We start from the raw sequence: 22,522 nt of genomic DNA, 5'->3' as shown, positions 1-22,522 counted from the left end.
TAATGTTGTAACCACCCTGAGTCCCAGTCTTGGGAGAAGGGCGGGATGATAATAATAATAATAATAATAATAATAATAATAATAATAATAATAATAATAATAATACTGAATGAAGTACCAGAATATGGGTTTACAAGGTATGGAAGATGGTTCATCTTCCTGCACCCATGTCCCCCTTTTCTTGTTTAATATTTAACTAAAGGCAGACACTCTTGTCTTATATGTGATTAGGTATGTACCGACTGCAAACACATCTGCCTCCATCATGTCTAACTTGTCTGTGATCTGGGATCCATTAAAACCTGTTAACCCCAAAGCCTTTAGGAAAGCTCTGAAGCCCCAATTTGTTTTCTTTGGCTTTATCTTGAATTTTGTTTTATGCATATGTTTTTAGCTGCAGTTACTTATAATGACTTGGGAGACTGGATGTTTTTGTTATTGATTTCACTTTATTGATTTTTTTGTTCTTTGATTATTGTATTGAATTTTATTAAACAAGCTGCTTTAACTAGTGCATGACAACTTCAAGAAAGTACATTTTTTGAAATATTGCCAGCTTATATTAGTGTATATGCCTAGCTGTCTCCTTCCTTTTGTCTTTTTATTTCTCTGTAATCATAATCCAATACTGCCTTGTTAAAAGGAAGCTTTTAAAATACATACATATGTACATACTTATTTACATACATACATACATACATACATACATACATAATTTAAAGTGTGTATTGAGCCAGAAAGTTACTAATTGAAATCTCAGCTCAGCAATGTAGGTTGTGGAAAAGATCATGGAGATAAAATTTGTGAAATACTTTAAACAGTGTAGAATTCAAAGGCATAGATATGTTAATCTGGAAAATCAGTATGCAAAGAAAGAAGCTGGTAGCATGAACTTTTGTAAATTTGACTCTCCTTCCTCAGATGCATAGGAAGCATAGGCTCAAATCTCCGAAAGCTCAGGCTGTCTGCTTCTTTCTTTCAGTTAGTCTCAAAGGTACTCCCTTTGCATACTGGTTTAAACAGTGTAGTTGATCACTGAAAGTCTTATTTGAACCACTTAAGTTACATCTTGTACAATTATTTTATTTTAAATCAATAAAAATGTGTATACATATATGTTGTACTTTTTGTATATTTTCGAATGAATTTACTGTTAGTCCTCTTGTTGGTTTGTCATTTTGTTTCTTATGGCCATCCTTTTGTCTTTATTAATTGCAGGACTCCTTAGTAATGGCCAGTCTAAAGGATTACGACCGGGCTCTGAACAGCTAGAGAATGAAAAGGATGATGCATCGCAAGTGTCCTCAACTAGCAATGACATTAGTTCTTCAGATTTTGAAGAAGGGCCATCAAGAAAAAGGTCAGATTCTCCTAAATTCCAGTGATCTAACGGTACACAAACAAGTATGCTGAATGATGGTGCCATTCATGCCAAAGTATCTGAACAATGCAGAGGTGTGATTTCAAATTCCAGCTTACTTCACAACAGTCAGAAAGTAATTACCTTAGTCTTGCTTTCTCAGTTGTAAAATGTTCTGTCTGAAAGAGATGGCAAAGCAAACAAGGCCAGTAGAAAACATTAATACACGTGTTACTATTAATAGTGCCATTGGTTGTTATTTTACAGTGGAAAAACCACAGATTCCTTCTCTTTTATAGAAATGCAGAAAAAATTGTTTTCTGCAAAACAATGAACATCTCGTTTGGATGTGAAAACTGTTTCATCATCTTTGATTCATTTGAAGCAAATGTTCCTTTCTGTAGTCTTCTATTTTGTTTAATTCCATGCTTCCCACTTACCTCCCTTTTTTATTTTTGCAGAGGTTGACTTGTTAAACAAAACATGTAGTCATACTGTTTATTCAAATCTCTGAAGGTAATTGTCCTTGTCACTGTATAGTTTACATACAAATAATGTAATTTCATGAGAGGGAACCGTTAGTGTCATCACATTTGATTTACTTGGAATGGAACCAAAGGACAAGAGTTTAAAAAACATAGATAATCAGAGTGCTGCCTGTATAGGGGACCTCATTATAAAGATGTTGGCTATTGTCAGTAGGGGGGCTACTCTGAGATAATACTGTAACAATCTTGCTCCTGTCTGCGAGAAGTCAGTAATGAAATCCTTGTTGACTCTCATTATGCTGCAATCTGGGCCACTTCCTATATGTGAACTAAGATGGAGGAGTCCCTGCCAATTTCATAGAGAAAACACACTGCAAGTACAGAGTGAGTTATGGGGGATTTTATTTCTTGTATCAAGTTAAGAAGGAAAATTGGATGCCTGGGAAAAGATGGCTTACTGAAAAGGCTATGCTACAGCTTCAGAGCAAAATGTATTCGGTAAAGATGATTTGAAACCCTAAGCACTTTTCTGAAGGATTTTATTTTATTTTTCCAGATGGTCTAAAAACAGAGTGAAGAGAATGTCCATTTTAGTTATGGAAAATGAAAGCCATTTGCAGTAGTGCATGATGGATGCACACACAAGAGAAATAGAGAAATTACTAGACAGCCTCTATAGAAAATCTTTAAAAAAATATATCAGGAAGCTTGGTACAAACTCCATACATTTAAAGTAAAAAGGAAAAAAATGAGGAGGGGGACCCACTTGAGACCTAAAATGAGAATACTTCCTTAAAATAATAGAGTGTAAAGAAAACCCTGCGATCTGTTTCCTGAACATCTTTCCCTTCTTTATTTACACATCACTTCCTAGTGGGTGGGGATTCATCTCTTTTCTGCATATTAATTTTGAGCTTTTCCCCCTTTGCAAGGCTTATTAGCATAAGCAGCTGTTGAGATAAATAGTTTATCCAAAAATCATGAGTTTGCTGATACCGTTATTAAAACTACTACATTTTCACAGTTTCCCATTCCTGTCAAGTAATTGTTTGAGGACGGAAACAAAATCTGAAGCTTGAAGAGAGAAGCAAAACCTGAACTTGAAAACTGAAAGGGAGAGGGGATCAGTTTAATTAGTGGCTATTAATTGAGCACTGTTCCTGTAAAAGTAAACTGATCCTATAAAAGCAGGACAAACATTATTTAAACCATGGTTGGCCAGTTGGCAGCTCATGGTCTACAATTGCACAAAATAATTTACCGTAACCAGTCTTAGAAAGGAACACTTCTGCTTCCCTGCAAGGTTTACTTGTTAAGAACAAAAAGAGGAAAAACTTTTTAAAATTTGAAAATAGAGATGCTTCATTTAGTGGTATATTTTAACTTTCAGTTGCTCTATTTTATTCATTTTTTGTGATTCTGTCGAGATCATTTTTGTATGGAAAAACAGCAGAAGCCTTTTTAAAATAATGAAACAAAGCTGGAATCATATTAGTTAGTTCCACTGAAGCAACCATTGAATGGTTAGTCAACCGAAAGGTAAATATACTTGATTCATTGGGTCTACTCTAGCTAGCTAGCTAGCTATAGGATTTAGGTCACCAATAAAGCAGTATCTCAGATAAGTTTTTATATATGGTGCTTTGGCATGCCTGACAGTACATGGTTTATTATCAAGAAGCTTTTTTGCCTGTGTGTATGTAGCTACTTAAAAAATTATACTTGAGCCAGAACAAGAAAAGATTTAACTGTACAACAGATACTTTTCCATATCCCAGATCTCTGTCTGCCAAAGCAGAATAGCTCATAATAATACAAAAACTGGCCATTGTAGACAAGGAGAATTTGCCTAAAACAATTTGGAAATCTTGCTAACTCTTAATTTCCAACCAATAGCATTTCTGATCAAGAAAGTGACATTTAGCCTTTGGATATCCATCCTTCTTCTTCGTGGTCTCTGCGAATCATACAAATGGGTTTCACTGCGCCTGCGCAGTGCTGCTCGGAACCTACTGGAATCACTGGGCAGAGTTTACTCTGCAACATATTGAAACTTTTTGGCGGTAACTCCGCCCACCCATTATAAGGCCCCTGCCTTCCCACTCTTTTCCCCAGTTCCTTTTTTCCGCCGCGCTAGCTGCTTCAGGGAACTTTCGCTTGCTTGGAATCACTTTCGCTTTTTGACCTCGGACTGTACTTTGACCATTCTTTGTCTCCCGCCCCTGGTAACTTCGGACTTTCGGACTGTTGACCTCGTTTTTGGATTCTCCTCTGGCTTTGACGACCTCGAAAATGCCTGCACCTTTCAAGAAGTGCGACATTTGCGGGGGCAAGGTGCCCGTTCAGGACTCCTCCTGCTTGCTGTGCCTGGGCAAGAACCATGACACCAAGGCCTGCCTGCTCTGCAGATCCCTCTCGTCCCAGGCCCGGAAAAACCGTGAGTCCCGGCTCACTTCGGCGATTGCCCTGGGGAAGGTGCAAGAGGGAGGATCGCGGTCATCTTCTGTCCCGCCTTCGGCGCCCCCTGCCTCATCTTCTCGGGCCAGTGTGTCCAGCATCGGATCTGGGAGAGCCGCTGTCCCCAGCGTGGTGTGTGTCCCGGCCGGGACCCCTTCCACCACCTCCGATGTGGCCTGTGGCTCCAAACCGCCCAGTGCCACCAAAAAACCCTCCAAGCGCCCCCACAAGTCGTCGGGGACTGAGGGTACCGAGCCGACCTCCAAACCGGCGGGGAAATCGGAGGGCTTGCGTCCGAAGAAGGCCACCGAGCCGGAGGTCCACCTGGCTTCGCCTTCATCCTCCAAGGCATCCAAGGCATCGCGCCATGCCCCAAAGCCTAAGGAGCTGGCTGAGCCTGTGGAAGGGGAAAAGTCCCCAAGGCCTTCGTCGTCGGCAGCGGCCGCTGTCCCCCTCGACCTCCCGGACAATCCATTCTTCCCAGCGGAGGAGCCTCCCAGGCCTGGGAAGAAGAGGCACCACGACAAACCCGGTCGTGACCTTGCCCCGAAGAAGTCCAAACCCTCCAAGGATCGGACCACCACCGATCCACCGAAGGCAAAGGACAAGAAGCGCTCTCCGTCCAAACAGGCCCGCGCTTCTGCGTCGGCAGCTCCCCGCGACCCGGAGCCGACGCCGGTACATCGGGGGACCCCGGTACCGGACACTCCACTGCCTCTGCCCACCATGGACTTTGTCCACGGGACGGACAACACCGCTCTCCCTCGCTCCCCAGAGCACTGGTCGCCCTCCCACCCGGCAACTGATGATGAGGAAGATCAACCTCGCGGGCATGACATTCCCGACCTCTTTTTCGACACGCAGTCGCGCCGGTACTACGTGTCTGTGTCGGAGGACAGAGCGATGAAGGAGTTCACCAGGCTGAACCCCCATCCCGTAGACCGGGCCACCCCGTCCAGATCGGTCCCGACCGTGTCGGTCTACGAGAGGTCGCCGTCTCCACCCAGAAGGCGCTCCCGGTCTTCAGCCGACCTCGCTCCAACCCGACCGAGATCCCAGGTCAGAGTGACGGACCCTCTCTCCTCCGACCTGGACTCCGAAGACGAGCCGCTGCTTCCTTCTGAGGCACCCTCGGACGAGGATGTCCTCTCGGACCCGGCCTCTCCCCAGAGGATGCATAACCCAGAGCCGTCTTCCCCATCGGACGACGTCTGGCGAGGGCCCTCGACATCGAGCTCGCTTCCGCGGAAGACGACGCTGAGGACCCGGTTGAGCGTCGGGTGCACGGACGAGTGCCTACTCCGCCTTGCCTGCCCCTCCTCCCCTCGCTCCAGACCATCGTGAAGAGGTCCTGGGACTCCCCGGCCACCCTGTCGGCACCCTCCCGCAAGGTGGAGTCACTCTATAGAGTCTCCCTGGCGAGTTGCCCTTGGTTGGCCGACCACCCCAGGCCGAATTCTGCCATTGTAGAGGGAGCCCAACACAGCTTCGTCCCGAAGCAGGCCACCTCCCCTGTCGACCGGGAGGCGAAGAAGGTGGACGGACTGGCCAAGAAGGCGTACTCGGCTTCGGCTCTTGGGGTCAAGGCTGCCAACTACACTGCCTGCATGGGGGCCTACATCCAGACCCTCATGGAACGGATCTCCCCCCTCGTCCCGGACGTCCCGGATGACATCCAGAGGCAGCTGGTGGAGATCAGGGACGAGGCCCATTCCATTGGAAGTTGGCTCATCACCACTTCCAGGAATATGGCGGACTGTTCGGGGAGGGCCATGTCAGCATCCATGGCACTTCGACGCCACGCCTGGTTGAGGGCCTCCGACCTCAACCCTACGGTCAGGGCGGCCATCGAGGACATGCCACTCGACGGGACCGGGCTCTTCCACGCCGAGACCGACGACCGCCTGAACCGCAAGTTCAGGATGAAGGCGGCGGCGAAGAAGCACGGCATGTCCTCAGCACCGGCTTCTCCATTCCGGAAGTGTCAGCGCCCGTGGCAGCCGCAAGGTCAGTCACAGGGGACCTTCCCCTGGGATCGGCAGTCCCAGCAGCAGGGCTCCCAGAGACACCGCTTCCCCTCGCAGTCTTCCTCCTCCTCTGGCCGTCGCAACTTCCCGCCTCGGTACCGCAAGTCCCGCCGGCAGGACACCGACCAGGGGAAGAAGAGAGCCTGAAGGGACGCAGCGCGCTTCGTCTCTCCTTCACCCCTCTTCTTTTTGGACATTCTGAGGCCCTTCGCTAACACCTGGGCCTCCATAACATCGGACTCGTGGGTTCTCAACATCGTCCGTAGGGGTTATGCCCTCGAGTTCCAAGAGCTCCCTCCAACTGGAGCCTTCATGTCCACTCCCCCCTCGGACACCCTTCTCGACGAAGTGCGCACTTTGCTTGGTAAAGGGGCAATCTCCCCTTTGCCGCCCGACCATTGTCCTCGGGCCTTTTTCTCCAGGTACTTCACGGTACCGAAAGCGGATGGGGGCATCAGGCCCATCCTGGACTTGAGACAATTGAACTTGTTCCTTGACTACCGTCGCTTTCGAATGGTAACCTTGGCTTCCATTCTGCCTCTGCTCCACCAGGGCCTGTGGTTCGCGACCGTCGACCTGAAGGACGCCTACTTCCACATTGAGATCCGAGAGTCCCACCGGAGATTCCTCGCCTTCGCTGTCGGCTCCGCCTCGTACCACTACAACGTGCTTCCTTTCGGCTTGGCCACGGCTCCACGAGTCTTCACAAAGTGCATGGCACCGGTGGTGTCATACCTTCATCAGAAGGGCTTCATGGTTTTTCCCTACCTGGACGACTGGCTGTTTGCAGCCGAATCCCAAGGCGAGCTGCAGGAGGCAGTCTCCTTCGCCTTGCGCCTCTTGGACTCCCTCGGGCTGGTCGTCAACAGGGAAAAGTCCCACTTCACTCCGACCAGGCAGGTCAAGTTCATCGGGGCCATCCTCGACTCCGAAAACTGCTTAGCCTTCCTCCCTCCGGACCGGTTTCAGGCCCTGACAACGTCCCTCAGGCCGTGCATCTCCCACAGAAGGGTGAGAGCCAGAGATGTTCAAGTCGCCCTGGGCCACATGGCATCGACGACTTTCGTCACCCCCTGGGCAAGACTTCTTCTTCGACCTCTCCAATCCTGGTTCCTCTCCATCTTCTCTCCGTTGGAGGACCCTCCTTCAAAGTGGCTCACGGTACCGAGACCGGTGGCCGCTTCCCTCAGATGGTGGCTAGACAGCTCCAACGTCTGCACCGGGATGCCCTTTCATCAGCCCCAGGCACAACTGACTCTGACAACAGATGCATCCCTGGAGGGATGGGGCGCCCACCTGCTCGACCTCGTCGTCAAGGACAGGTGGTCCGCACAGGACAAGCTCCTCCACATCAACGCTTTGGAGATACTCGCAGTGGAGAAGGCTTTGAGGGCGTTCGAGTTTGCTGTCACAGGAAGAGTGGTCCTCCTGAGGACGGACAACACCACCGTGATGTACTACATCAACAAACAAGGTGGTACCAGATCCAGGACCCTGCTCGACCTCACGCTCCGCATCTGGGACTGGTGCATCCAGAGGCGCGTCCTCCTCCAGGCGATTCACCTTCCCGGGGAGGACAACGAGCTGGCAGATCGCCTCAGCAGATCCCCCTCGGTGTGCCACGAGTGGAGGCTCCATCCCGAGACGGTCAGCGACCTCTTCGATCGGTGGGGAACCCCCCGGATCGACCTCTTCGCGACCAGGTGGAACAGCCACTGTCCCCAGTTCTGCTCCAGGAAGCAATTGGACGGATCCCTCGGAGACGCATTCGCTTTCCTCTGGACGGGGGAGCTCCTCTACGCCTTCCCTCCGTTCCCTCTCATCATCAGAGTGGTGTCCAAGATGACAACAGACCGCTCGCATGCGATCCTGATCACCCCGTGGTGGCCGAGACAGCCGTGGTTCGCATCCCTTCTCCACCTCTCCAGGAGATGCTTCCTCCGTCTCGACCCTCGTCCGGACCTGCTGTCGATCCAGGGCGGACGGATTCTCCACCTGGACATCGAGAGCCTGCCGCTGGTAGCCTGGAAGATACAGCCCTAACTGCCCTGCCGGAGGCAGTGAGGACGGTGATCCTGGCTGTGAGGAAACCTTCCACCCAGCACTCTTATGCCCTGAAATGGAGGAGATTTCGCCTCTTCCTGGACCAAAAGGGCTTGTCTCCTGCACAGGTGTCCACTCCAGTGGTGCTGGAGTTTTTGATGGCACTTTTGGATGGAGGGTTGTCCCTCACATCCATCAAATGCTACCTGTCTGCCATTTGTGCCAAATACCAGTTCGGGGGGAGGGTTTCTTTCTTCAAAGACCCCTTGGTGAAGGGGTTCCTGAAGGGTTGTGCCAACCTGTATCCTCCTGTGTCGGTACCAACGCCGGCTTGGAGCTTGTAGTCGGTATTGTCCGCTCTCCAATCCAAGCCCTTTGAACCGATGGCCACAGCGGACTTGAGACTGTTGACTTGGAAGACCGCCTTTCTTGTGGCCATCACCTCTGCCCGCCGTGCGGGCGAACTCTGTGCTTTACGGAGGGACCAGCCATTCCTGAGGTTCCACAAGGACAAAGTGGTCCTCCGTACGGACATCACCTTCCTGCCGAAGGTTGTGTCTGCTTTCCACATGTGCCAGGACATTGTGTTGCCCACTCTTGCATCCAACCCGACGTCAGATGAGGAGCGACGCCTACACTCTCTTGACGTCAGGAGAGCACTGGCATTTTACCTGGACAGAACTGCTGCCTCCAGTCGGTCCGAGAGACTTTTCCAATGCTACTCGGAACCGAAGAAAGGGTTGCCTGTGTCTGCGCAGAGGTTATCCAAATGGGTGGCTGGTACCATCCACCTCTGCTATGAACTGTTAGGCAATCCGCTCCCTGGCAGGGTTCGGTCCCACTCCACAAGGTCAATGGCAGCATCCTCTGCATTCCTGTCGGGGATTCCTTTGGAGGATGTCTGCAAGGCTGCTGTCTGGTCCCAACCTCTGACTTTTATTAAGCACTATAGGTTGGACACCAGGGCCATTCGAGACGCAGCTTTCGGGAGGGCTGTGTTGGTTTCAGGGTTGCATTGATTGCACTACTGATGTTTGTGTTTACTACACTTGTACAGTTGACACTGTTTATGTTGTTGAATTTTGATTTGCACAAGTTCTATGGGATCGGTCTTGCATGACCTCTGTTCCCTCCTCAGGTTTAGCAACGTTATTGCTATTTCATCTGTGCATGAACAAAAGACTGACTTTTTTATGGTTCAAGGTGTTTTATTGTAATAAATATACCCTTGGTTCACCATAGCTTTGGTCTCAGGACACTCCCTCCGCCGCATACCTTAGCTTGTCAGTCTAAACCCATTTGTATGATTCGCAGAGACCACGAAGAAGAAGGACAGGTTGCTTACCTGTAACAGTATTTCTTCGAGTGGTCATCTGCGAATACATACAAATCCCACCCGTCCGTCCCCTCAGTGTCCTGCTCACATTGGCTCTTTCCATCACCTGCTTGGCGGAAAAATTGCGGAACTGGGGAAAAGAGCGGGAAGGCAGGGGCCTTATAATGGGTGGGCGGAGTTACCGCCAAAAAGTTTCAATATGTTGCAGAGTTAACTCTGCCCAGTGATTCCAGTAGGTTCCGAGCAGCACTGCGCAGGCGCAGTGAAACCCATTTGTATGTATTCGCAGATGACCACTCGAAGAAATACTGTTACAGGTAAGCAACCTGTCCTTCATCCAATTACAGTCTTCTCTGTTTTTCGTGTACTGTAGTTGTATATGTTTTAAGCTATAGTTAATAGTCTTTGGTACAAAGTAGAAGAAATTTGGGCCTTTTTAAAAACCAGTCTCCAATTGTTATATCTACATTTGGTAAGTTTTGCCCTCTAGTGGTTAAAATGTTTCTGTGCTGCCTTGAGCAAAGCTGATGGCATGCTGCCAAGTGAAATATGCATTTAATCAAGGAGTATGCCAAACGTAGGCTATCAGTGATTCTCTCACTCTCCTAACTAGCATATGCATTGGTTTTGGTTTTCTAGTAATGCCACATGGGCTGTACGCCTTGTTACTATGCGCACTGGAACAAGTTGTAAGCTTTGCACAGATAATGAAGCAAAGGCCCTTTGAGGCCCTTGCTGAGTAGTAAATCAGGCTTCAGAGATGATAGAATCTTGCTTTTAATTAAATTGGCGCCTAACCTGACCATATACTGTAGTATTAGCTTAAACTAGTGAGGAAGTGTTACACCCAAACCTGCTCGGGAGTAGTACAAGGATATTGTAATTCATTTTGTGCTGACATCTGAGAATGCCAATAGTGTCAGCAGAATTATTTGGGTAGACTCACCGCAGAATAACAATATGGGCCTCTCTTGCAGTGTTGTTGTAAGGTTATGTACATGACCTGGTTTTGAACACTTAAGAAAAGCAATCCTTAAGCATTTTATTTGCTTTCTACGTGAGACTGAGGCCATTTTTAAAAAACTGTTTAAAGAATTCTAAAATGGCTGCCCTTTTGCAGCACTTGGAAACATTACTTTTTTGAACAACTGTTCCTGGAATCCCCTCACATCCATGCTTACTGGGAAAGTCAGGCATTGTGAGTTCAAAGAAGTGATCTTTTCTGTAACTTTTCAGTGTAGTTCTTTCCGTCTTTTCAGTATCGCATACTTCTCAGTGATGTGCGATTGTGGGATTCCACCTCCCAGAATCCCACTTCATTGACCCTGCCAGTGAGAATTACAGGCCAAAAACACATAGCTATTTCCATAATAGAAAATGAATTGTCTCAGAAAAAAGCTCTCATAGCAGGTATTGGTGAAACGTGGCCCTTGGGCCGCATATAACCCCCAGGCTGATCCCACTTCCCTCAGCTATCCTTTTTCTGACAAAATAAAAAGGTGAATTTTCTTTCTTAAAAACATCAGGAACAGTGATTCCTATTTTACATAGGCCATAGCTCCCCTCTCACACCCATATACTTTTCAACATTCAGGGAAACCTATTTTTCAAAAGCAGAGTCTTCTGGCCACTTCTTTGTTTTTTTGACCTATTTCTAGGATGCCTCCAACATTCAGAACATTGCCTTCTGGGTCCACCCAAATTGCTTACTCAAAATTATAGCATGCAGTTCCATGTGAATAATGCTTGAGAATGCTCTGGGACAAATTCTCTAGAGTAGCTCCTTTGATAGCCATTGGCAGTTGCTTCAGTTCCAGTGTTTTGATGCAGGGGGCTTGACAAATGTCTGTTCATACTACAGGCTGTGCTAGAGAGTGATGCAGAGTTAGGGCAGCCTTGTAGATAAAAGCTAAGAATGTTTCCCTGTTCCTTTCTCTTAAAAGTTTCTATTTATCCTGTGACAGCTTGCTTAGAAGGAATTATTACTAACTGTGGTTGAATGGCTGTGTCAGGTGCAGTGATGCGGGTGTAATGCACCTGAGTCAGGTGCAGTGATGCTCTTGGATTGTTTGATTTCCTTCATTTCCTTGTGGCTTAATGTTGTCCACTGTAGAACATCTTTCTATTCCGGATATCAAAGTACTTTATAAACTGTTAAAACTCACCACAAACCCTGTAGGGATTAGATATGCAACAGAGGGATTGTCCTATCAAATCTTCAAATGTCATCATCCACAGCAGTACTAGTATGGTGCTTAGAAAATATTCAAAGCCAAATACTTCGCTGCAGTCAAAATAATGATTATGAATCTTCCTCGGGGACAACTTGTCTTTGTAGTTTAACAAAGAACGCTCTCCGCAGCACTTTAAACACCTACTGTATAAGCTATAAAGTGGCTTAATCCTGTTCAAGTGTGTATGTGAAATTGTTGACTTCGAATATAATGACTTAGAAATAATGAGTGTTTAAAGTATAGAATGCATTCATTTGAAGCACACAGGGTGGATAAGCCTACCCAACATACTCATGTTACCTTTGAGAATCATCACCATTACCCCTTTCTTACTTCCTTTTTTATATATTACTATAGAAATGAATTCCTTTTTCACAGATACTCTTTTAAGGTTTAAAACTAGGGCTAAAATCTAGACCCATAGAAATGATTGGAATTTATTACATCAATACATACGTAAGTCCCAGGGATTCAGCAAGTTTGCTTTTTGGCGCTAAGAAGCTAGCCTAGAATGTGAATTTTGCGGCCCTCAAGATTAAGTTAGACTGCATTGCCCAGCTTTCCTCACTATTGGCTATGCTGGATAGGGCTCCTGGGAATTGCAATCCAACAGTATTTAGAGGGGAAAAATTTCCTCCCCAGATCTAATCCATAATAATTAAATAACTTTAAAAAAATAATACACCTGGAACATAATAATCAAGTTACAAGATATTAATTAATTATGATCTTCCCTTAGCAAATATTGGAAGACGTCCAATTGCCAGAATCAAGCACATCAAAAACATCACACTCAGTTCTTCTCAGAGTAGTTTCAAGCTTTATTCTATCCACAATTTTAAAAAATCCATCGTAGAGACTATATTGGCACTTAGATATTTGTTTACTTATTGAATAGGCTACAGATAAACCTGGATTTTAGAGCATTTTCTTCCATGTAATGTTATAGTCATGATTAAAAGTAAAACAGTTGAGACAGAAGCCAAATAATTTATAAACATACATCACAAACTTGTACTTGCTTACCTGTAAGGAAAGCCCATTGGATTAATTGCAACGTATTTCTAAGCAGATACTAGTTAGATTGCACTTTTACTTATTTTTCATTTCATAATTCATAATTGCTAAACATTTTAAAGTTTTTGTATCAGTATCTGGAAAAGAAGTGGGATCAAGCCGAGATGATGAACTCTTGAGTATTCCATGCCTAAGAAAACTGTATGAAATTCATTGCCATAAGTTGAAGGCACTCACTTAGAGTAAAGGAGAGTAGCTTTGAACATCAGTGCTATCCATCCCCCATGACTAAGTCTGTTCTACTGACCTCTATCGTTCTGATTTACTGAGTGTGGTTTCTGATTATGACGTAAAACTTCCACATGAGCTTAAACCCCCAACACAGCTCTGCTTATAAATGAAGCACTGACAGTGTAGTGTAATCTTTCATGTTCCCAACTCACTGACCTAGTTTGACAAAGAAGCTTCCTGTCCAATACATTGATATCTAAAGGTGTAGTTTTGTTTCATCAGTTGTGCTTTAGTCATAGATATCTAGAGTGTGTTTAATGGACACAGAAGTATTAATTTTGACTTAAATTACAGTGTCCATCTGTCTTCTCCATTTTGCAATATTGCTGAAGACTGGAAACAGCTCTGAAACAATCTACTCAATAATATAATCACAGTTAATATCCCCAGAAAACTGAAAGCATTTACTTCCTCATTACACTAATTTGTGTATTATCTAGAGAACTGAGTATTGGTACATGAGAAACAAGTGAAGCATTCTCTAAATCCAGTTCTGGAGAACTGGATAAAGCTTTTAAATATGTGAAACCAATTCAGAACTAAATTAAACTTGAAAAGGACACTATGGAGTGCTTCACTTCTTTGATGTAATTTTCAAAGAAGAAGCTCTTGCAACAAAAAAACGAAGAGGGGGAGGTGAAAACGGGTTTTAATTTTTCATGAGCTTTCATATCTATAAACCCACTTCTTCAGATGCAATACAGAGTAATAATAACTGCTTAGAGTATATTTACACAGGTGTGGGGGGTGGTGGTGGTGTAGAATGCAGTAGGATCCAGAAGAATGCAAATCATGACACTTAACCAAAAATGTTAAAGGCCTTCATAAGGCGATACAGGTCTTTCACTTCTTTAGTATGATCAGTTAGTATTGATGTGTGAAAGCAATAATTCTGCTTACCAAAAAATCAGTTTCCTGTGTGTGAAGATTCCGTTTATTACAGTAGCAAGGACTCTTGTATTAATATATATAATGTGTCATGAAGCCATTGTCTCTGCTCATATCTCTCTTAATAGATTGGAATTTGTAAATATACTATAATTAAATTCAGCTGTTTCTCTTTCTAGTCTTCTTTTGTAATTTCCTTGTTCCTTTACTATATGTCCAGCTGGGGTGAAATGTTCTGCAACATTTGGGGGTTTGAGGGTATTGTAATTGTAATTTTAAATGATAGATTTTTGTCCATTTATCCTTTTGTGTAGAAACTGTCCTGTTTCTCCAATGTAAAGTGTAGCATTGCTGGTCTAGGATGGCATATATGCTGAGGAGGCATTGATCTAGGTCAGCCATGAAAATGTTTGCACATTATGGTGCCATATAGATACCTTGAAGATACATGTTTTCCCCAGAAATGAAGTAAATCATAACTGCTTCACTTTTGATAACATGTACCCATATGGCACCACAATATGCAAACATCATGGCTGACCTGGATCAATGCTTTCTCAGCACGTATTCCATCCTATGCCAGCAATGCACTAGTGAGTACAGATTGGCAGAGTTTGGTGACTAGGTGCGCTGTAGCCTCTTTCAGGATGATATTCTTGATGGTTTGTAGTCCAGTCTGGTGTGGGATATTGGTGTATAGAGATTCCACATCCATAGTGGCTAGGATGGTGTTCTCTGGGAGATTGTAGACAGACTTTATTTTCTTCAAGAAATCAGTTTTATTCTTCAAATAGCTTGGAGTGTTAATAGCTCATGGTCTGAGAACTGAGAGTCCATATATCCATATACACCAACAGTAAGGGTTCTAATGCTTCAAACGGTGGGTCTTCCTGGATTGCTTTGTTGGTTTATTTTGGATAGTAAACAAGATGCCCGGTTTGGGCTCATTTTAATTCAGCTCTGTACATTGCTGGAGAATTCTGTATAGTTCCTTTAGATAGTAGTCAGTGGGATCTTTAGAGAGGATTCTGTAAAATGTAGTGTTGGAGAGTTGTCTCTCAGCCTCCTGTATGTAGTCTGACTTGTTCATGATGACTACATTTTTCTTAGGAGTTTCAAGTCACTATTAAGTTTTTCAAGAAAGCAGCAAAATTGGACTTGTATACTAAATGTTTAACAAAATGATTTTTTTAAAAAAGGATACTACATTCATCATGTTACGGCCTTTACAGACCGGCCTGAAAGGCCAGCCAGGGGGCAGAGTCAGGAGCAGTGCCCTGATGCCCCATGCCTGACTCCAGCCCCCAGGGCACCCTGACACCACATGCTGCTTCAGATGACTCATGGTGTTATGGCGCACCTCTGGTGCTGTGTCCAGATGACACAGCATTGAACAGCCACAATATAGCTCTGCTGCCACGGCTATGGCACCCTTTCAAGGGCTCAAAAAAGCTGCTTTTGGCTCCTTTTTTGTTCCCTTGAAAGGCCAGTCTGAAGGGGCAGCCTGTACAGCCCCTGAGTTTACTTGAGAGTACCATCGTTACTGCTAGAGAGAGCTGGTTTGAGTAAGGGACTAGAAAACTGGAAGTCCAGAGTTCAAATTCCCATTCATCCAGGGAAACCCACTCAGTGACCTTGGGCAAGCCACACTTTCTCATCCTCAAGGGAAAGCAAAGGTAACTTCCTCTGAACAAATTGTGCCAAGAAAAGCCCAAGATAGGTTTGCCTTAGGATTGCCATAAGTCAGAAATGACTTGAAGGCACACAACAACCGAAACATCATTACTTCCAGTTGATTGTAAATGTAGTTTCCAAAATTGTTGAGCTTTTTTGCCAGGTAATAATTACTCAATATTTACTAAAACCCAGCCAAAATCCATTCCAGTGATAGAATAATAGCAAAGCTTGTTCAGCTCGTTTTTCTGTGGTTGGTTAAGAAGCTGCTTGGGGAAAAGGTTTTATGACTAGACTGTGTTTTCATATTGAAAAGCAAGAATGTACACTGAAACTGAGTCACGGAAAAGAGAAAGCACTTCAGTGATGCTTCTTTGCAAGTCTCATTCTTAGGAATATTCAGGCATCAGCACCTGAATGTACCTTTTTTTCAAGAGTTTCATACCTCAAGCTGCCTTAAGGCAAAGAACTGGAGCACTGATTGTTGACCAAACTGAAGGATTTGGGTTAATCTGTACCAATAACTTCTGGAATATTTGTGCACTGAAATGGCTTTGAAACCAAAATTATATGTCAAATGCTATCCTTTGAACTCTTGACTTTCTTCTTTTAATAGAACAGTAATGTGAAAGTTTAAGATGAATAGTTGGGCACAACATATATAATACTTCAGTTTTGCCAAAAGAAAACAGCCTGGTTGATGGTTTAAAAATAAGAGTGCATTGTTTTTGGATTGGAACTTTTCAGTGCTCTGTCCATTTGTGAACTCTCCTTTTCCTTCACTTAATTGTTTTGTCAATATTTCCTAGTGTACTTACTTTTAGTGACTAACGACTTACTTTGCTTTGGCTGTGTATATTTTTACTTAATTAACTTCAACCTTCCCAACTTGTTCTTTTCCCTGATTACAAAAGGTGAGATTTTTGTGACTCATTGATCTGATGACCACCTGCTTACAACAAGCTTTAGCTCCAGAGATCAATATACATTGGTAGTGTCCTTATTTCAGTCTCACATCTACCCAGACTTCTATTGTGTTGGAAGCCACTGCTTTTACAGGTGGCAATGAAGTGATTTTACTCATTATTATAATTGTTATATACCGTAGTAATATAGATCACTATTTTATTTTACAAAAAAAGGGCATAACTACAATCCCACCCTTTTAGGAAGATGTTCCTTAAATATTCATCAGGTGTGAAAGGATTGTGAAACCCTTTGAGCTTGGTATACAGGTTTATAGTGTTGAAAGTATGTATTGCATTTTGACACAGATAAGAGCTTGAGCAAGTTTACTCACCCCTGGGAGTCTGTATTCTCTACTCCACCTGGATAACTGAACTGGATAATAATTCAAGACACCATAGTTAAAATGATTCCTAAAATCATGGTAGAAGTCCTTTTTATGTAGTCATTCCATGTGGTTTATGTGCCCTGTCCTTAATTGCCTATTTGTGTAAATTAAGCACAGTTTTATTGCATGAAATGGTGGAGATCTGGTGTGGTCCCTACTGAAACAAGTTCTGTTTCAAGTGCTTCGTTTGAAGGCACTTTGTTGTCTTCTGGTGATGTTAAGGTGCTGTTGCACAGGTAGCTCTGTAGTAAACACCTAATTGGGGGGGAGCATTACAGCATAGCTTTAGTATACCAAGCAAAACATTTTTTTCTAAACCAGAGAGAACACGTACACACATACCAAAACGTACTATCACAGATTTATATAGATCAGAGTAGGAAAAGTGTGGACTGTAGTCTGCATTTTTCCCCTAAAGTAGGTTTTTTGCCCTTATGGAGACTCCAATTCCAGGTGATTTCCACCCACTGCTGATTTTGAGACAAGCCCTTTCCTGGTTTCATAATTGTCTCTACTACAGTACAACAAACTGTAAAGCCTTATATGTATCAAGCCCAGGTTATGTGAAGGATAGATTCTCGTATATGAACCCGGACATGTTTTGAGATCCTCTGGGAAGGTCCTTCTCTCTGTCCTACTAATGTCACAGAGAATACCTGTGAGAACATGGATAGCAAGAGCGCACTGTACTTTCACTGCTGAAGGCAGTGAAGTTAGCAAGTTGAATTATTAAGTTTAACGAATGGATGGGAAGGTTTATTCCCAATGTTTATTCTGAATCTTACTGTAATTGAAATTTGTTGAATCTCATTGAGATTCAAATGCCCTTTTACAAACTGGTTTCAAGCAACAGTTCACAAACTGGTAGAACAAGAATACTTTGATTTAAGATATGTTAGACTTGAATCACTTAGTTTGACCTTTGTATAAACATTACAATTTCCTTAATGGGTTCCTTGAAAAGACTTAACTCTCAATGTGAGTAAAATTACAATTTTTGCTCTTTCTGTTTCAATTCGAAAATGAATTTCAGACATATTAGTTATAGTGAATGCAGTACAAAAAGGAGCATATCTATTTGTTGTTATTTGCCATCAAGTCATCTTTGACCTATGGTGACATGGTGAATGAAAGATCTCCAAGACAACATGTATTAACAGGTCTGCTAAGGTCTTGGAAACTCAGGATTGTGGCTTCCTTGATTTAAATCCTTTTGTAAAGTGGTCTTTCTCTTTTCCTGTTTCCTTCCATTTTCCCAGCATTATTGTTTTACCTACTGAGTCATTCTGTCTCATGTTATGACCAAAGTATAACAGCCACTCTTGTGTGTGTATGTGTTTTCAAGTCTTTTCTTAAACAAGGGAATATTCAGAGATAGCTTTGCCAGTTCCTTCTTCTGAAATATAGCCTAAAGCACCTGGTATTCATTAGCAGTTTCCCATCCAAGTGCTAACCAGAGCTGACTTTGCTTAGGTTTCAAGATCAGACATGATTTGGTGGCTTAATGGAGTGTAATTTCAGATAAATAAATAGCAAAATTATGGTATAATTAAGGCTGCAATCCAGACAACCTAGCAGGAATTTGTAAAGAGGTTTGCATGTATGTGAAGGTCTACATGCAGCCCTTTGCTCCATCCGTGGTGTGATCGGGTCATGGTAAAAGTGTGTATTTGTTAGTTTGGATTATTCTGCATTCATGCAAGGTTGAACAGTTCTTTTGCCTAGTCGTGTGTATGTTTCTATCCAGGGCCATATTGTCAAAGGGATTCAGCCTCATGTGTGACATCAATTCCATACAGGCCTGTTTATAGAAATTGCTTAGTCTAGGAATGCAAATGCTAAATTCACATCAGCTTTAAATTTCTTTGTGCATGTGTGTTGGAGGAGAGAACCTGACTCAAGAGTTCTAAATGACCCAGGGTAGGGCTTGCAAATGTTGTTTCACTCTTATCCATGTTCCAGAATACTTGGCTGTGTTTAAAAATCATATTTCAAGACATAGGTACAGTATTGATCTCATAGAACAAGGAGCATGAAACAAACTTGAAAAAATATATTGTTGATCAGGATTATAGAATCTGCATGGAACATTTTGGTAAATTAGGGGCTGTACAAACAGCCCTTACGGGGCGGCTCTCTGCCACCCCTCAAAGTGCTGGGTTGGGGATGCGGAAACCGCATGCCACACCCCCAACCCGGTATAAAAAGAAGCTGCAAAAAGTGGCTCCTATTTGCGCTGTGCAAGGGGCACCATAAGTGCCCCAGCACGGCGTTAGGACGTCCCCCGTGCACAGTGCCATTTGGGTGCTGTGCACCAGGGACACCATCATGGTGCACACCATCTGGACAGGTGCGCGCCAAGATGGTGGCCACAGGCAGCAATAGGACTCCGAACGTGTGAATGCTTAACCCTACTGCAGCCCTAGTTCAGGTGCAGGCCAGCATAAAGTGCTGGTCTGTACACCCTCTTAGTTTGGAGGAAAGTCCTCCTCCTGTCAGCTGAAAAGTATAGTTATTTCAAAACTGAAATGTGACAATCTCCTCAAAATACAGGAAATGAGTGGTATAGGTAGTTAATTAGATTGTAAAATGGGGTGGTTTAGTACCAATAGGAAACAAAAGAAAACTTCAGGTAAGATAATAGAGGATATGGTCATAATGGCTAAGATAGCCAGATCAGTCCTCATAGATAAGTAAAATGAACGTGTATCAACCGGAGGCAAATATAAAATACAAAGAGACCAGTGGGGAAAAGTACAGTGTATCTTATTTAATGTACTGAGTAGATTCCAGTAGGCTTTTTATTTGCCAGACTATATGCTGGGCCAAAATAGATTAGCCTTCCCCATCCTGGTGTCCTCCAGATACTGAGATACAACTCCCATTACTCCCACCCATGCAAAACAGGGGTGATGAGAGTTGTAGTCCAGTCCTCTGTAGACAGTGCCATGTTGGGGAAGACTGAGCTGCACTGACCCAGTGAAGTAATTCTTATGTTTTACTTCAACCATAATTGTGAATCCACTTTAAGCAGTACTTTTTGATTCTTTGAATGCCCTTATGGGGGGGAAATGCAGGGCTATGGACCAGATAAAGAAATAAAATAAATTCTGATTTGGAGAGAAACTGTGGATAATGGTAAGCATAATTCTGCCCAGTTTTGACACTAATTGCCATGATCCACAAAGCAGGGCATCAGAGTGTGCAAGGTGAGAGGGCAGGACCAGAAAAGCAGGGTTGGTGAGAATACTTTTTAAAAAGAAAAACTATTTTTTTTAGTCTTGTTTGAACCATGTCCTATTTTATTAGTTGGTTAGTTGGTTTTTCTTTGGATTGTTTTAATTAAAAATGGAATTCTGCTTATTAATACAGTGAAACATTATTTTATGTATTAGAAAGCTTGTTGAACCATGTTTTAATGCTTTCTAACATAAGCAGTCCAAAGTTATTATGCTTTACATCTTTCAGGAAAACACCAATATTTATTTTTTGTTATTGTTATTAATTCTGAATATATGTAAACTATATAAAGTAAAACATACAAACAATTCATTTTGGTTGAACTTTTTTTAGCTGAAGGATTTGTTTCTGAATGGCTTTTCTTGCACTATACAATAAAGTGATTAAAAAGAAGCAACTGACACTGGATACTGGTCTAACTACAAACAACTGCCAATAAACTGTTAAAGTTAATATGTTTAAATGCAAACTGTTGTTGTTGTTGGAAAATAGTAGTAATAGCCAAACTTTAAAAAAGGGAAAAATAGGAGTGTTCTTTTAATTCATTTGGTTTATTTAATTCATTTTTAATTCATTCATTAAAACATGGTTTAAACCAAATGTACACTATATAAAAACCCACTCCTATTTGTTCCCTTGTTTTTTCTAAGTCTGGCTATTATTACAACCCTGAGGGGAGAGTATAGAGCATGGGGTTGAACATGGTATTTGGAGTCAGCTTCTATTATGCACAATTTATAGTGTTTAACCTACTGGAAATAGTCAAGATCAATTTTAAAAAGTGGCATGTGTGTTTAAAAACATTCTCTGCAGTTACTTGAATGCCAAATAGCAATTACCACAAGCCAAGCAACCTTAACTTTGAAAAAAAGTTTCTGACTTTGATGTCCATTCATGGTACATGGGCACAGTTAATGGTTTACAAGAAAGGTCAGTCAGAGTGTAGAACTGGAAAGTTGGCCAATACCTAAAAAACATAGTTTCTTTGGAAGAGTCATACATGTGCTTCTTGTAAATAGTCACATACAGTATGAAATACACAATCTGAATTGTAGAGGATGTCTTTTGATTGGAATGAAGCAGCTTCACTTAACCATAGTTAAAAGCCCCATTCATACAACACAGGATAACTTTCCTGCAATTTCAGTTGTACGGTAATATAGAGAGACAGCATAATGTAGTGATTTGAGCATTAGACTACAACTCTGCAGACCAGAATTCAGTTCCCTGCATGGTCAAAGAAACCCACTGGGTGACCTTGTGTGAGTAACATGTTCTCAGCCCCAGAAAACAACATGATAGGCTCATTTCAGGTTGGCAACAAGTGGGAAACAATTTGAAGGCCCACAACAGCAACAACAGTCCAAAACACATTGCAGAAATAATTCAGTTTGAGACCACTCTCACTGCCCTTGCTCAATGCTACGGAATTCTGGGATATATAGTTTTGTAAGATATTTAGCCTTCTTTGTCAGAGAGCTCTGGTACCACAATAGGTTACAGGTCCCAGGATTCCCTGAGTAAGGGCAGTTAAAGTGGTCTCAAACTGGATTATTTCTGCAGTGTATTTTGGACCAACAATGTTAATATATGATTCCAAGTACTAGTACAGTCCTCCCTCCATTCTTGTGGTCTTTAGACTCGCGTCTCTCACTTATGTGCGAGGGATGAATGGAGGGGGAATGAATGGGGAGTACACCTGTGCCTATATTCAAGCCAATGGAGCTTAAATATAAACAAAACTCCGTTTTCGCGAGGGGGTCCAGGATCCCCTGCGAAAATGGAGGGGCAACTGTATAGTGTTTTTTGCTTTGGGTCCATGTGTTGCCATATTTATTAAGCCCCTCCGTTAATCTATTGGGGAGAGATTAACAGGGGTAGCATCCTTGCAGCTTCATCAGAGAGAGTGTCATGCTCATCTTAGGTTGTGGCAACTTAAAACCAATTTTATTTTCCATTGGAATGTGGGGAAATTACTGGGACCCAGATGGTGGGAACCTATTAAAGGACCCACTGAGCTGCTGCAGGATATCTGGTTTTTAGTGCGCTCAAACTGCAGACAGTAACCTTCATGAGAGGTTAAGCTGCCCTGAAGCAAGCTGACCTTGTGACT

The 22,522-nt window shown here is 43.4% G+C and overlaps 1 protein-coding gene across 1 annotated transcript in view; it reads left to right on the top strand.

Annotated features, from left to right (window-relative positions):
* JARID2 (jumonji and AT-rich interaction domain containing 2) overlaps window positions 1-22,522 on the top strand; it is a 250,999-nt gene that overhangs the window by 157,996 nt on the left and 70,481 nt on the right. The window contains exon 3 of the mRNA XM_042463243.1: window positions 1,219-1,360. Coding sequence (XP_042319177.1) covers window positions 1,219-1,360 — 142 coding nt within the window. The remainder of the gene's footprint in view (window positions 1-1,218; window positions 1,361-22,522) is intronic.

The sequence above is a fragment of the Sceloporus undulatus genome, chromosome 4 (assembly GCF_019175285.1).
Source record: "Sceloporus undulatus isolate JIND9_A2432 ecotype Alabama chromosome 4, SceUnd_v1.1, whole genome shotgun sequence".
Lineage (NCBI taxonomy): Eukaryota > Metazoa > Chordata > Lepidosauria > Squamata > Phrynosomatidae > Sceloporus > Sceloporus undulatus.
This window is presented reverse-complemented; position numbering and strand designations above follow the sequence as displayed.